The sequence below is a fragment of the Aethalodelphis obliquidens genome, unplaced genomic scaffold (assembly GCF_003676395.1).
Source record: "Aethalodelphis obliquidens isolate GAN/ISIS:26980383/991018 unplaced genomic scaffold, ASM367639v1 scaffold21, whole genome shotgun sequence".
NCBI classification, from domain to species: Eukaryota; Metazoa; Chordata; class Mammalia; order Artiodactyla; family Delphinidae; genus Aethalodelphis; species Aethalodelphis obliquidens.
The window spans coordinates 26,804,973-26,820,857 of record NW_020837965.1 but is presented as its reverse complement, the minus strand read 5'-3'; the positions used below and the strand labels follow the sequence as shown (position 1 = coordinate 26,820,857).

Below are 15,885 nucleotides of genomic sequence, written 5' to 3'. Positions count from 1 at the left end.
AATTCGCCAGGTATGTAACTACACTTTAAAGAGAAATCTATCCATTTTAAATTTCATGAAAGCTAATCCAATGAATATGAAAACCTCTGAACGTGAAAAAGCTCAAACAAAAGTAGTAAAATCCCCAAAGGAAAATTAATTATATTACTGTTTTGAAACAAAAGATACACAGAAAGACTCAAGGAAATTAAGGCAGCTTCCAGGAAGATCACCAAAATCAAACTCCACGTTTAATAAATAAGGAAGCATCTGGTCCATGAAACAGTACAGGACCTAAAACATTTAGGTTTGACATAGGCAACTTCCTTTTAACAATTTCATCTACATGCAATAGATATACTGTTTCTTCATTAAGTTTTATAGGACAGTTTTATTAAATGTTGATTATAGATGTAGTGGGAAAATTAAACAATACGTTCATTCTATACAAACAACTAAAAATCCTTAGATGCCTTGTAGGAAGCAAGTGAAAGAGTGCCCAGCTTTCGTATAACTGATTCAGACATTAATAAGTGAAACACTTGGCAGCATCTGGATATGAAAATCAAATACACAGAGTGAAAAAAATGTGTATAGAACAACTTTTATTCTCAGAATGAATCATTTAGTAAGATTAACAGTAGCCCCACCACTTCTAGAAGCTACGGCAATGCTGCATTCCATGGAAAGAATGAGAAGGTCTACCAAGCAGACAGACACCAAGACACAGGTCAGTTGGAGTGAGTTTATTAGAAGTTAGAAAGACACAAATACACAAATCACTGAACACTTAAAGATTAGTAGAGAAAAGCAGAATTGCCAAAATTTCACACAAAGACTACACAGCAAATTCTACTTGAGCACGATCCTAAGGGGAGCGCCCAGAGCCCAGGGTGGTCCCACCAGGTCTCCAAACGCGACAGGAGCAGCACATGCCCTACTCTGACAGCCTAGGTAGTGTCACAGTCACCATCATGCCATTGCAGTAACACCTGGGGGATACTACTAACTACCTCTTATCGAAGTGAACAGCTAATTGCTCTTAGTTTTTAAACTCATGTATTACACAGTAAATGGTTTTATTAACACAGTTTATATTACTAAGTACATATCTGGCAAAGCTACATGTATACAGAGATAAGGAACCCCCCAAAAGGACAGCAGCACCAAAGGAATGGCCAGTCACAGAGAGGTGTAGCTCTGACAAGAATCCTAGGGGATTGCTAAACACAGCAGTCAGCACTGGAGAGAGAAGAAAAGCTGGAGGAGATGCCGCCCATCATGCAGGAGACAGTGAGTGTCACACAGGGCAGCTAGGCCTGTTAGACAGAAACGGAGAGAGAAAGCCCAGTGAAACTCATGAGAAAAGAGCCAGTTTCCACGCAACACAGCTTGGCTTACAGTATTTCTAGGTCACAAAGTCTAAGCAGCATTTTTACCGCTTTAGTATTTGGAATTACCTTCTGTCTGCTCCTGTCAGCCCCGTATGAAACAGGTACTGGACCTTATGTTACATTTCACATAATCTAGACTAAAATCACTCCTAATCCTCAATAAAATAAAATTCAACATTTTTAGAGCACGGACTGGCACCGTGCTAGAAATCTCCTTGATACTTACAATAAAAAGGTTTTCAAGTTACTGTACATAAGGAGATTCTGAAACAAAAACCATCGACAGTGACCAAAAGAAAGATTGCTATGCACAGGAAGAGTGCATTCATTGAAGATTTAACTTTATCAGAAATCCTCTTGCATAGAACTAAACTATAAAGTTCTCAAGTTCTCTCTGAAATCAGAAAGGACTTTCTCTGAAGAACACTAACATTTTAGACATTTCAGAAATGTTAAGAAACACTGACTTTTAAAGTTTATAGCACATTTTAAACATGCAGTTGATAATCCAAAATAAAATTAACTAGAAAAAGGATTTCCGAAGCAGCAACGCATCCTGGGTCCTGGCAGATTGGAAGCCCCAGACCGCGGGGACCTGAGCCCGCCCGCGCTGACTCACCATGCGACGCTGAGCAAGTCATTTAACCAGCCCGAGCTTCATCTTTCTCATCTTTAAAATGGAAAAATAAAACTTGTTACCAACTCCCCACCAATGCTGGGAGGACAAGAAAACACAAGTTCTTGCTGCTCTTTAGAAATAGAATGCTAAAATGTTAATATAATTCTATAAATGGTACAACTCCTTGTGTTCATTTCAAATTCAGTGCTACTCTTTAGTAGCACTATTTGTAATATTCCTGTACTAGACACTCCACAGAATATGGAAGAGTAATTTCAGTCAGATTCCAAGAGCATTTCATACACTTATCCACACACACTCACTCTCCCCCCGCCACCCCCGCAAGGCAGGCTGGGCTGGGCTGGGCTGGGCTGGGGGAGCAGCACCTGCAGGGGAAGTGGGGCGCTGGAGCAGGTAGGTCTGCCTGTCCTCCTTGCTCTCACCAGCTGGGAACCTGGCCCCTGAGAACCAGCAGGAAGGACAGCACAAACCCACCCAAACAAGGTGGATTTCTACTCAAAACAGACTAGAGGGTTGGGAGGTTTCACTGTATTCCAACACTTTCAGAAGAGTCTAGATCGTTATACTGCCATGAAAGAATATTTGCATCAAAAAACTGGGTTTCTGAACAAAAATTAACAGTATAACGTATTGGTGAAGAATTATATGGCAGTAATTATCATCTACGGATTTCAGGTGATTTGGTGTTTTTAAATTCTTCTTTGGTTTATTCTAGCTGTCTTCCTAGTTTAATTTTTATTTTTCAAAAATAACATTATTTCTAATTAACAGCTACCTCATTCCCAGTAATCTTGGGAAAGAGTTTAGTGTATTAAAAGCTTTTAGAAACATTAACATGGGGAGCAGTATGAAAAGGATGGGGACATGGGCGTGGGGCTACTTCAGAAGGACCCCAGTAGAGAACTGGCGCTCTGAAAACAGAAAGGCCAGCACAGGTGAAGCTCAGGTTCCGCTCAGAATGTAAGACGTGTGATGTTTCCTGGTGGCCTAGTGGGACCACTGCAAAGGCAATTCCTTAATTACAGTGCAGCCCCAAGGCTCCTGCGTGGCCCAGTGGGGACCTGGGTCCCGGTGACTGACACATGTGCGTCTCACAGTTAACGTGAAGTCAATTTTACCCAGGAAGGGTCACTATGCACAGAGCATCTGCATCTTTAGAAGCAGGACCGTAAGAGACTTATCTCGACAGTGACTTTTAGATCTGAACAGTTTACACAAAGATAACATTTGATGAAGTTACATTTTCAAGTACTTCAATTATGATCTCTATGGTACATAGTAAAAGAACAGAACTGTACTTCCCTAAACAAATTATCTACCATGTCAAGAATCTCATCCAGAAACTTCACGTGAATTAGAGTATGTCCAGGAGCCTTACGTTTCTTATATCTTAATAGCATACAATTCAGTTCTCTGCTGATCCAGACTTGCAGTATCTGCGGGGAGTAACTATCATATAACCTAGTTTGTCTCGTCTTTGACCACACTGCCCTTTGTGGTCCATGTTATTTCTGAGTGTTGAGAAGGCCTGCGCCTGGTGGCCTGTGAGAATGTTTGTGAAAACCCAAGTGAGGGCTGTGTGCGTCTTCCCCAACAGAGCAGCTCAGCACCTTCCCTACAGCAGTGGTTTCCAAACTTTATAAGGAGCGCTGAAATCCTTTTTGAAAAAAATTAAAATCTAATGTAGAACCCCAATATAAAATAAAACCTAAACAGCATTTTCTCATTATAAACGGGTAACAAGTTCTTATGATTAAAGTAAACAAGAACAATGAGGCTGCCTTAGAGAACCTGTGATCTGAACGTGAAGTTACAGACAGGTCCAGCCTCAGTGCCCACCTCAACTCCCAATTTATTTTTATCTTTTATCTTGACTGCATAACAAAGAATATCTTGATGCACACAGGAAAGTGGCTGCAAATAGCAACAATGCTTAATCTGCTTGCCCTGTAATCCCAGGGAAATCTGCACTCATGCAGAGACAGCATTTAACATTTTATCCTCACACCTGGACAGAGATAATGTGAGGACAGCAGTGTGTGAGCCTCTAAACGAAGGTGAGCTTAAAATGGGCTCCTCTGGTCGCACACAATTATACCTCAATACAGCTGAATCTGAAGAGCACCTAAGGGTAGAGGAATGGATAAAGAAGATGTGGCGCATACATACACTGGAATATTACTCAGCCAGAAAAAGAAACGAAATTGAGCTATTTGTAGTGAGATGGATGGACCCAGAGTCTGCCATACAGAGTGAATTAAGTCAGAAAGAGAAAAAACAAATACCGTATGCTAACACATATATATGGAATCTGAAAAAAAAAATGGTTCTAATGAACGTAGGGGCAGGACAGGAATAAAGATGCAGACACAGAGAATGGACTTGAGGACACGCGGAGGGAGAAGGGTAAGCTGAGATGAAGTGAGAGAGTGGCATGGACTTATATACACTACCAAATGTAAAACAGACAGCTAGTGGGAAGCAGCTGCAAAGCACAGGGAGATCAGCTCGGTGCTTTGTGACCCCCTAGAGGGGTGGGATAGGGAGGAGATACGGGATACGTGTATATGTATAGCTGACTCACTTTGTTATACAGCAGAAACTAACACAACATTGTAAAGCAATTATACTCCAAAAGAGATGTTGAAAAAACCAAACACCACCTAAGGGTGCATACTGCCTTTCCTGCCTCTTTTTAAAACATAAATGCATGCTTTGAAAATAAAACTCAAGTCAAGTGTTGGAAGAGCCGCACTAACTTCTCAGAGCCTCAGAGCTCCCAAAGGAAACCAGTCTGAGAGCCAAGGCCTCCCGTTTGGGGGCGGTGCTGGTCTGAGCGGTGGCCTCAGGCACCAGCTCTCGACTGTCCCTCCCTGGTTAACCCAAGCAGTTCTCTATTTACTTACTGCTTCACATAAGCCCCATCTGAGGGAGGGTTCCTTCTGCGAGGGTTCCTTCTGCTGCTCAAAGTGAGTTTAGGAACCGCTGCACTGGATGACCTGCAATCTAGATTCTTTCAGTCAACTGAATCCAGCCCAGGCGAAGCGCCCTGGGGTGGATTCTGTCAAAGATGCAGTCGCTAGTGTCTAAAAGTCAAGTAAAAAGGTATCCAGCACCCAGCGTGTGCGTGTGTGTCCTGAGTGACAGCATGTCCACAGTGAGAGACGAAACGTGCGGTGAAGGGCAGAGAGCAGGAACGGGGGGGGGGGGGGGTGCCCACCTCTGCCCACCGCACCGTGATGCCCGCCCGCCCGCCCCTCCACAGAGGAATGAAAGCAGCTCTCCCTCACCCCCGAGTCTCAGTCTTGAAGACAGTAATAGAACTCTGAGATGTCAATAATTTTATTTTCACGTGATTTCATAGAAAGATTGACCTAGAAATACTGTCTCAAGAGAAAGCTCCTCCAGAACTTCATTCTAAATGATCAAACCCTGCCCTCTGGCTCCTGAAGACCAGCGAAAGGAGGGGCCCTCTACACAAAGCACGCAGACAACAGCCACCACGGGGAGAGTACAGTACACAGTGCGGGCTGGACGCGGACATGAGTAGGGCAGCGCCGCCCTCATTTCACTTTGGGCGACTGCCCGACAGGGTGAGTGGTCAAAGCAGATGCTGATTGGTTGTCTTGGCACAGGGAAACCAAAGCAAGGGAGCTGCCAGGTAAAGACAGTCGAAAGAGATGCTCTCCCTTAAAGCTTGGCCAACAACATTCTGTATAAAATGTCAACTAGAGTGCTGACCCTTACCAAATTGCTACAGCTGTAGAAAATCCCAAAGAATAAATAGATTCAAAAAGATAGACTATAAGAAAGCCCCAAACTACCATTTGGAAAAACATCTGCACAATTACAACTAATCAAATTGCATTACGTGACTTCAAAAAAATCAACACTGCAACTGAATGCATTAAACCTAATCCTGCATTCAACCCTCCCCCATAAAAGCAGAATTCCAAAGACACCAGCTCAATGTACAAAAAAATTACCCACGTGTTACAAAAATTCCAAAAGGCAATACTGGAGAAACAGCAGTGGTAAGAATTTCCACAGAGGCAGAGGCAGAGCCTGGCCACAGAGGTGACATGTTTCTAATAGAGGCGCATGCTCGGGACGCAAAAGCCTCCGGCAGGTAACCATGGAAAGCAATGAGCCACTGGGCCCTCCGTGGACTGAGCTGGGACATGGAGAGCAGCCATCCTAACATTCTCACTCCTGACCTGTTCTCTTCTACAGAAGAGTTCTGTCTGAATCACCCTTTTCCTTGGAAGTATTTAAATTAATTCTAACAAAATCTACAGCAGCCTCGTCAGTGAAATTAGGAGCACTGAAGTTAGCAATGAAAATGGGTAAGTTAAAAAAGCGAGTTAGTTATCTGCCACACTAATCCTATTATTAAAATAAAACCAAATTATGGATTATGCTTTAAAAACCAGGACACTCAATCAGCATTGAAGTGCTCAAGGTTAAGCCAAACAGCTTTCATGGATTCCTAAAAAGAAGAAAATTACTACTTCAAACAAATAACAGACTTCAGTGTTAGCAGAAGAACTTACAAAAAGCTTAATTCGTATTTAATTTGAGAAAAGTAGGCTGTCTAGCAGTTAAGCCAGGAAATGCCAAAAAGCACTCCCGGTGGGAGACGGCCCAGGCTGCTGCCCGGGGCCTCGCAGCACGGGCTGAGCACGCGCTGTGTACTGTACTTACCCCGTTCCACTCTACGCTCATACTCACTTCCTCCCCTCCGTCAGGGCCGCTCTCGTACTTGACCACATCCACGCTGAGGCTCTCGCGGCTTCTCCGCTTCTCCATGTTCTCAGGGTCATTCAGCACTTCAGCTACTCTCTGTTTGTGAGCATTGTCAAGACCCTGCGAGCCAGGCAGGGGGAAAAGGGTGTGATCCATCAGCACTCAAGTTTTATTGGGAATTTCTAAGATAACTAAATGTATATTAGGGGAAAAAAAGTTCTTAAACATTGGAGGGAAAATCAGAACAGTGATTCTCAGGAATGTACACCTAACACTTGTGCCTTTCACCGTATGTAAATTTTACCTCAAATGTTAAAAAATTATAAACAAATACTGAGCTCCAGGTTATGATGTGCACGCTGAAGTATTTAAAAGGAAGTGTACTGAGGTATACAACTTTGAAAGGCATCGGAAAAAAAAAAGGACTGAAGGATGGATAGATGGGAGAGATGCTCGTGACTGAATCTAGGAGGCGGTACACGGGTATAAAATCCTCTCAACTGTACTCTATGTTTGGAAGTTTCATGGTGAGACGCTGGGAAACTGCCCAGTTTTTGACACTTTAACATTAAGTGCCTGGTGTTCCATGCCTCCAAAATAAGTACATGGTTGAAAACTCACGGATTACTTTGTTCTCAGTATAACATTTTTAAAAATTAGCCACTAGGGCTTCCCTGGTGGCGCAGTGGTTGAGAGTCCGCCTGCCGATGCAGGGGACACGGGTTCGTGCCCCGGTCCGGGAAGACCCCACATGCCGCAGAGCGGCTGGGCCCGTGAGCCATGGCCGCTGAGCCTGTGCGTCCAGAGCCTGTGCTCCGCAACGGGAGAGGCCACAACAGTGAGAGGCCCGCATACCACAAAAAAAAAAATTAGCCACTTATTTAACAAAAGGCATTTTAACAGCAAACTTTCCTACTCCACAGAGCGATGAGCAGCGGCAAGCACTCGCCTACTTTCTCAACAATCACCCCACGCACATCTGAGTGGAAACATAACTGGATTAACACCCAGCAGCAAACGTTCTCCATGTGCATTTCAGCACCATCTGATGACCAGGTGCAGCATGTCTTATGTTCTAAATGGAATCTCAACCCGAACAGCTCATGCAAATACTGCCCCTTCGCTGACCCTGAGGGTTTCCTCCTCAGGGGGGCACAATACCCAAACAGACCATGTGCTGCGGTGACCTCCACAGTGAAGCGGACCGTGGCCCTCCCAGGCGCAGGAGGGGCTGTTCTCAACAAACCACTAGCAACATCCCTTTCTCTAAACATCTGCAGCTCATGACTCTAGACACCAGTGGCTGGATAAACACTATCTGGCACTGGTTTACAGCAAAGCCTGGTCATGAAGGAGCACCACGGACCACCAGTCGAGCCAGAATCCCACGCTGCCTACACCCAGGGCGCCCTCCCCTGAACAGTAGCCCCTCAGAGTCAAAAGACCTGGGAAGGACGACAGGACTCAAGAAAGGGGCTCCTGCAGGGCACAAGCTAGGAGAGCACCACTGACAACACCTATGCTGGGCCTTCTCTAATCCCTCTGCACAGAATCTCTCGAAGGAAAAAATTCTAAGGTACCTATGGGTAACTTTAATCCCAGCCAAAAGGTGGCTTTAAACCAACAACTGCCTAATAGGCTACACACACACCATTCAGGGGAAAAAGCCACACCTGTCCCTCCAGCACTAAAAATAGAAAACAAAACCTGCCATCTTTATATGCATATACATACACAGTAATACATTAACTCCTTACTCTAAAACTGGTAATTAAGGGGCAAGAACTAAGCCTTTTTCCTGAATGTTCTTTACAACTGTATTTCAGCATAACTAAAATACCTCAGTTGATGAAGCAAAGTGCTTCAGTAGTCCTTCTTATTGCCAAATAGTATTCCATCGCATGGATATACCACCTCGTGTATCCATCCATCCACCGACGAACCTGTGTCTGTGTGTTCGTTCAGCCTACTGAGAGTAACGCTGCCACGAACGTATATGCACAGGAGCAGTCAACCATCATCACTTACGGAGGCCATATTTGCTAATTCACCTACTGACCAAAACGTATTTGTAATCCTAAAATCAACACTCGCAGTGCTTTCATGGTCATTCACAGACAACACGAAGTGGAGAAAACTTCGAGTCACCTGACACGCACATCCCCAGCTAAGATGGAACAAGGTGACACTCTGCTTTCTTGTTTCACCTTGTAATGTGAACAAGCATCCTCCCTCCCCGAGTCTAAATCATCTGGTGCCATGTTTTCCGCATTTCAGTCAGTGATTTCACTGTTTAAAACGGTGAAAAAGTGTCCTCTGGTGTTCCTAAGTGCAAGAAGGCTGGGGTGTGCCCTATGGAGAAAGATAAGCTCTCTTCAGGCACAAGTTACAGTGCTGCTGGCCATGAATCCGATGCTAATGAATCAACAACATATACTAAATAAGGTGTCTTTAAACAGAAACACACCTAAAACAAGGTTATGTATTGATCGAAGTAAATGTGACCAGAGGCTCCCAGGAACATAACTCTGTATCTCCCTAGGAACAATGGTTCAGTATTTGCTAATTCAGTGTTCAAAGCAACTTTATAGAACATAAGTACCATGAATAACGAGAACCGGCTGTATTTCTTTCGAGTACCTGTGTTCCATTCTCTCCAGTGTATACCTAGGAGTGGACTTGCAGGGTCAGATAGGAACTCTATGCTTCTCTTTTGGATGAACCTCCAAGCTGTTCTCTACAGAAGCTGCACCATTCTGCATCCCCACCAGCAGTGCACAAGGGTTCCAGTCTCTACACCTCCTCCTCGACACTTGCTATTTCTGTTTTGGTTTTGAATTCTAGCCATCCCAGTGGGTGTGTGGTGGTGCCTCACTGTGGTTTTCATTTGCATTCCCCTGATGACTCATGACGTTGAGCATCCTTCCATGTGCTTGTTGGCAGTTGTATAGCATCTTCAGAGAAATGTCTATTCAGGTCCTGTGCTCGTTTTTTAATTAGGTGGTCCTTTTGTCTTTATACATTCTGGACACTAGACCTCCTCAGAGATGTGATTTGCAAATATGTCCACCCATTCTGTGAGTCTTTTCATTTTCTTGATAGTGTCCTTGAACGCACAAATGTTTGTAATTTTGGTGAATCTGACTTCTGCTTTTGTTGCTCGTGCTTTTGGTGTCATATTTACCATATATTTACATTATATCGTCGCTTGAACAATATAAGTTTATTTGTACAAACTAGAACAGTAAACATTTTCTATTTCTAAATCAAGGTTTCAGTAAGTCTCATAAAAGAGAATCATTAAACTCAAAGTTAAAAACGGAAGGCTAGGGCTTCCCTGGTGGCGCAGTGGTTGAGAGTCCGCCTGCCGATGCAGGGGACGTGGGTTCGTGCCCGGGTCCGGGAAGATCCCACATGCCGCGGAGCGGCTGGGCCCGTGAGCCATGGCCGCTGAGCCTGCGCATCTGGAGCCTGTGCTCCGCAACGGGAGAGGCCACAACAGTGAGAGGCCCGCGTACAATCAATCAATCAATAAATACGGAAGGCTAAGTTAAAAACAGAAGGTTTTTGACTGACCTGTTTACGTGACCTCATGGCTGCTTCTTCCAATGTTTCTGCAGCTTCAAATTTGCCTTGACGTCTGTAAAGTGCCCCAAGGTTTTTTAAAGTAGTTGTAACAGTTGGACTGTAAGAAAGCATATGATATACAAAACTATAAAATATAAGTTTTAGAGCAACCACTATCAACAGCACATAATCTAAAGGACAAACAGACTTATGTTTGGCTAAAATTATTTAAATTTCTATGGTACTTTTTTTTAACTGTAAAACTCTAAAAGGCTCTTCCATGTCAAGCATCCCCTGCCTACTGCACTGAGCCCTGTGGCTGATGGGACATGCCCCTGTATTCTCTCCAGTCTGTGGCTGCTCCCACAGACCACCGGGCAGTCTCAACAAAAATGTCTATTCTGGGTCTGTCCAGTGACCATCAGGCTTCTCCCCCTTCGGGGGCAGAGCTGACTGTGCCAGGTAGTAAAGAGGACACATGTTTTAATGCTGCTATCTACCTTCTCCCCTCCCTCTACAAGTAGAGGGGAAGCAAAGTGAATCCAAAACTCATCACCAATGAGATCTGAGTCACAGAATGACGGCTGTGTGTGCGAAAGGATGAACAAACAGTGTGCACACAGACAGTGCTTCTGCACCCCTCACAGAGCACTCTTACTAAGAAACGAGAAATAAGTCTAGTTCATTTTAGTATAGATATACTTCAAGAGATTCTTTTCTTACTGATGATAGGCGCTTTAGAAATAAAGAAGCTATACTCCATGTCTTTGAGACAATTTACAGAGTATTGGGAGAAACAAAGCACATGCAATTCAGAAGTTATGCTAAGTGCTATGGGGAACCCAAAGAAGGAGTACTTGTTCCAAACTAGGGGTTCAGAGAGTTTTTCTGAAATAGAAGACTGGTAAACTAAGTCTTAAAGGGTGAGCAAAAGTTAAAATAGGAAAAAGACTGCAGGAAAGGTGTTGCAGTCAGAAGAGGAAACGGGCATCTGCACAGGCTCATGGGCTGCTGGTGAAGGAGCTCACACAACCCTCCGCAGACACGGAGGCCCTGAGGGCTGCGGGAGACTAGGGTGTGCACCTGGACACACTTGCAAAGTGCTGGCTTTTGCACGTCTGCTGGCCTGTTTCCCGTGAGTTTGCTCTATGGCGACCTCAAATGTTGTGTCTCTATATTTAGTCATCTCTTCTCCTGCGATTTGGTACTTAGCCTTAGACACAGCATTAACGGACAGAACCAATATTTTACCCACGTGACCCATATTACGGTGGGTTTTGTGTACATGAATTACCTCATTTACGAAGTTATGGAATTTGTATTGGAATTTGTGGAAAATCAGGGACTGTGCAACCACACCACTTTAAGCAACTTACACACTCGGTCATTTACAAGCTACCTTTGAAGCATTAGCACCTTCCACAGCTGTGTCTTTGTTTTTCAGTTAAGCAGACGTACCTGTCAACTTTGCAGGCTTTGTACCAGCCACCATACTCTCCAAAAGAAGTCCCATCCTTTTGCTTTCCCTAAATTATAGGAAATAATTTCAAGTGAATAATTATCTTAAGCAATATATTCAATTTAGAATCTCTCGAAATAGTATGTCCTTACTTTGCATTCTTCTCTTTCCTCAGCATGCATCCAAATGGGTTTATTTTCATCTAGGGAAGAAAAAATAACATACTATAAACTGAAGCATAACAGAGCCCACAAAGTGGAATTTGTCAAGTTTCAGCAACTGCAAGGTTTCTGTTTTGTTTTCCGTATGATCCTTCTCAGATATTACTTTTCACATCATGGACAGACAAGGTTTCACAATGGAGAATAAAGACTATGAAGACAGAACCAGACCACAAGAAACCAGTAGGAAATGGCCATTCACATGCAGCTCTGTGAACAGAAGACATGGAATCAAAGGTACCAACCTAGACAGGGTAGGCAACGACCAAAAACACGGACAAATGCTAGGGTCCCTACAAGGAAACTTTTAATGCTAGAACCCTCACGTAACACTTGGGACTACTTAGAATTTGAACAACTAACATTAAACAAAAGTCTAAGAAATAGTAGTAAGATGTTGGGAGCAAAAATGGAAAAACTACAAATCAATATTCCTTTAAAATTTTCTTCACTTTTGAGAACACTGACACATACCACTCATCCAAAGCTTCCAACTAATGCACCCACATCATGGAGGATAAGCAGTCTTAAAAGTGAAGGTTATGGGCTTTCCTGGTGGCGCAGTAGTTAAGAATCTGCCTGCCAGTGCAAGGGACACGGGTTTGAGCCCTGGCCCGGGAAGATCCCACACGCTGCGGAGCAACTAAGCCCGTGTGCCACAACTACTGAGGCTGCGCTCTAGAGCCCGCGAGCCACAACTGCTGAGCCCGTGTGCCACAACTACTGAAGCCCGCACACCTAGAGCCTGTGCTCCGCAACAAGAGAAGCCACAACGAGAAGCCTGCGCACTGCAACAAAGAGTAGCCCCCGCTCACCGCAACTAGAGAAAGCCCAAGCACAGCAAAGAAGACCCAACGCAGCCAAAAATAAAAACAAATAAATATTTTTTAAAAGTGAAGGTTATGAAAATACTTTTATGACATGAAAAATGCTTAAGCTACAAGTATAAAAGAAAATAAGCAGTATGCATGATTATATATAAAGTGTGGTTTCAATTTTGCAAATCAATTGGCAAAAAAGGAAGGAAAGACACAAAAGATTAAGACATATTTGGGTGATGAAATTATAGGTGATTTTCATGATCCCGTCTCTTCACTTATTTTTGAGGTTTCTGGAGAATAAGACCCATGCTCCCACCCAATCCAACCACTCATAAGCTACCCATCCTGGGCGAGTCGCTTAGCCTGCAGTGTCCTCGCTCCTAAAATGGAGTAACGTGTGACCCATTTCACAGGACTGTTGAGAAAATTAAATAAGATTACATATTTAAACTGTTTTTAACTAAAAGACTAGTATGTGGTTAACTATTCTTAAGATTATTGGGCATGTCATAGGAGAACAATGAAACTAGTTTTAAATACTGGCTTTAAAAGAATGAATATTTGTATAGCAAAGGAAACCACAAACAAAATGAAAAGACAACTTACGGAATGGGAGAAAATATTTGCAAATGATGCAACTGACAAGGGCTTAATTTCCAAAATATACAAACAGCTCCCACAACTCAACAACAAAAAAACAACTCAATCAAAAAATGGGCAGAAGGGGGCTTCCCTGGTGGCGCAGTGGTTCAGAGTCCGCCTGCCGATGCGGGGGACACGGGTTCGTGCCCCGGTCCGGGAGGATCCCACATGCCGCGGAGCAGCTGGGCCCGTGAGCCATGGGCACTGGGCCTGTGCGTCCGGAGCCTGTGCTCCGCAGCGGGAGAGGCCACAGCAGTGAGAGGCCCGCATACCGCCAAAAAAAAAAAAAAAAAAAAAAAGGCAGAAGACCTAAATAGACATTTCTCCAAAGAAGACATACATATGGCTAACAGTCACAAGAAAAGATGCTCAACATAACTTATTATTACAGAAATGCAAATCAAAACTACAATGAGGTTATCACCTCACATCAGTCAGAATGGTCATCATTAAAAAGTCTACAAATAACAAATGCTGGAGAAGGTATAGAAAAAGGGACCCTCCTACACTGTTGGTGGGAATGTAAATTGGTGCAGCCACTATAGAAAACAGTATGGAGGTTCCTCAGAAAACTAAAAATAGAATTACCGTTTGATCCAGCAATCCCACTCCTGGGCATATATCCAGACAAAACTGTAATTCAAAAAGATACAATGCACCCCTATGTTCATAGCAGCACTATTCACAATAGCCAAGACATGGAAACAACCTAAAAGTCCATCGACAGATGAATGGATAAAGAAGATGTAGTATATATATACAATGGAATACTACTCAGCCATAAAAAAAGAACGAAATAATGCCATCTGCAGCAACATGGATGCAACTAGGGCTTACCATACTAAGTGAAGTAAGTCAGAAAAAGACAAATACTATATGATACCACTCATATGTGGAATCTAAAATATGACTCAAAGGAACCTATCTATGAAACAGAAACAGACTCACAGACATAGAGAACAGACTGGTGGTTGCCAAAGGGAAGGGGGGTGGGGGAGGAGTGGAGTGGGAGTTTGGGGTTAGCAGACGCAAGCTATTATATACAGAATGAATAAACAACAAGGGCCTCCTGTACAGCACAGGGAACTATAAGTATCCTATGATAAACCATAATGCAAAAGAATATAAAAAAAAAAGAATGTACATATATAACTGAATCACTTTGTTGTACAGCAGTAATTAACAACATTGTAAATCAACTATACTTCAATTAACAATGGTGAGACTAGCCAGGGAAGTTTTGAAAAGGAAGAGTACTTACAGACTTTGTCACATCACATATCTAACTTCACCCCCACCCCGCCTCACTGCAAAACCACAGCAGCCAAGAAGATGTGCAACTGGTACAAGAATCAATACCTGCATAAATGGAGAGGAATGGTCCACCATTACCACTACCACTACCACCAGCAACAAAACCCTTGACTTGATAAAGAATTTAGAATATGACCTTACAAATGAGTGGGGGGAATGGAAGGATTATTCAGTTAGTGGTGCTCGTACAATTGTTTAAATACTTGAAAAATAATTGTATATCACAATTATTTAAAAAAAAAAGTGAACAGTATTTAAAGCTTAATAACACTGTTATTTACTGCAGTTTTAGCTTTATGTACTAACCTAACCCTATTGTTAGAACAGACAAGAATCCACCAGTTAAGAGAACTAGATTTCCTGACAACAAACCAGGTCATGGGTTTCAATGCTGCACTGTAGTCAAGAAGGCCCTGTGACCTGAAAGCCACGCCCCGACAGCAAACCAGGACACATGTGCATCTTGCCTAAAGAAAAAATGCCTTTCTGTCCTACGTTTTAACATTTGTGTGGAGGATAAATCTGAGTACAGAAAAACTGCTTTTAACTAGAACCCAATTAACTGGACTTCATGCTACTATTTTTAGTAGAAAGAAGCTAGCAAATCGCAAGGAAACAAGTCTTCCCCAAGAGTAAAATTTTTTGAAAGAAGCACTAAGGAGATGGCCTGGAATCAACACAAAACCAGCAAGGCCTCTACAGTTAGACGAGGACATGAAAGTGCCCTGTGAACTGTACAAGTCCAGGGAGGTGGACTGTTATCCAATCCTGGCCCAACTGCAAACAGAATCCATTTTCAAAATGATGAGCCTGAGGCATCACGATCTTCTGATAGGAAGAGATTTACTGCTCCACTTGTTAACAGACGAAAACTAATACACTTTTCAAAGATTTTTCAAAAGTAGTTTCTAGAAACTCTCTATAGAAGAAAGTATTTATTAATCAAAACCTTTTTCCCCACGAATTCTAAGGTTTCCCACACACTAGTAACAACTGTTCACATTCTGAAATCCTTATGTAATAGGCAGTAAAGGGGGGACGATGCCTTATGTAACACACAAATATTGTTTTACTGAGCAATCAAAATCTTATAAAATATTAA

At 43.0% G+C, this 15,885-nt stretch overlaps 1 protein-coding gene across 22 annotated transcripts in view; it reads right to left on the bottom strand.

Moving 5' to 3' along the window:
* Nucleotides 1–15,885, bottom strand: part of KLC1 (kinesin light chain 1) — a 58,322-nt gene that overhangs the window by 11,809 nt on the left and 30,628 nt on the right. For 7 of the 22 annotated variants that reach the window (XR_003435658.1, XM_027120690.1, XM_027120693.1 and 4 more), the window contains exons 10-13: nucleotides 11,938–11,987; nucleotides 11,785–11,852; nucleotides 10,336–10,444; nucleotides 6,718–6,879 (exon numbers count right to left, since the gene is read on the bottom strand). Coding sequence is in view for 21 of the 22 variants with exons in the window: in XM_027120690.1 (XP_026976491.1) it covers nucleotides 6,718–6,879; nucleotides 10,336–10,444; nucleotides 11,785–11,852; nucleotides 11,938–11,987 (389 nt within the window). In the remaining variant the exon portion in view is untranslated. Of the gene's footprint in view, nucleotides 1–201; nucleotides 2,044–6,717; nucleotides 6,880–10,335; nucleotides 10,445–11,784; nucleotides 11,853–11,937; nucleotides 11,988–15,885 lie in introns of those variants that run through there. The other 15 variants (XM_027120692.1, XM_027120694.1, XM_027120701.1 and 12 more) reach the window with 10 other exon arrangements.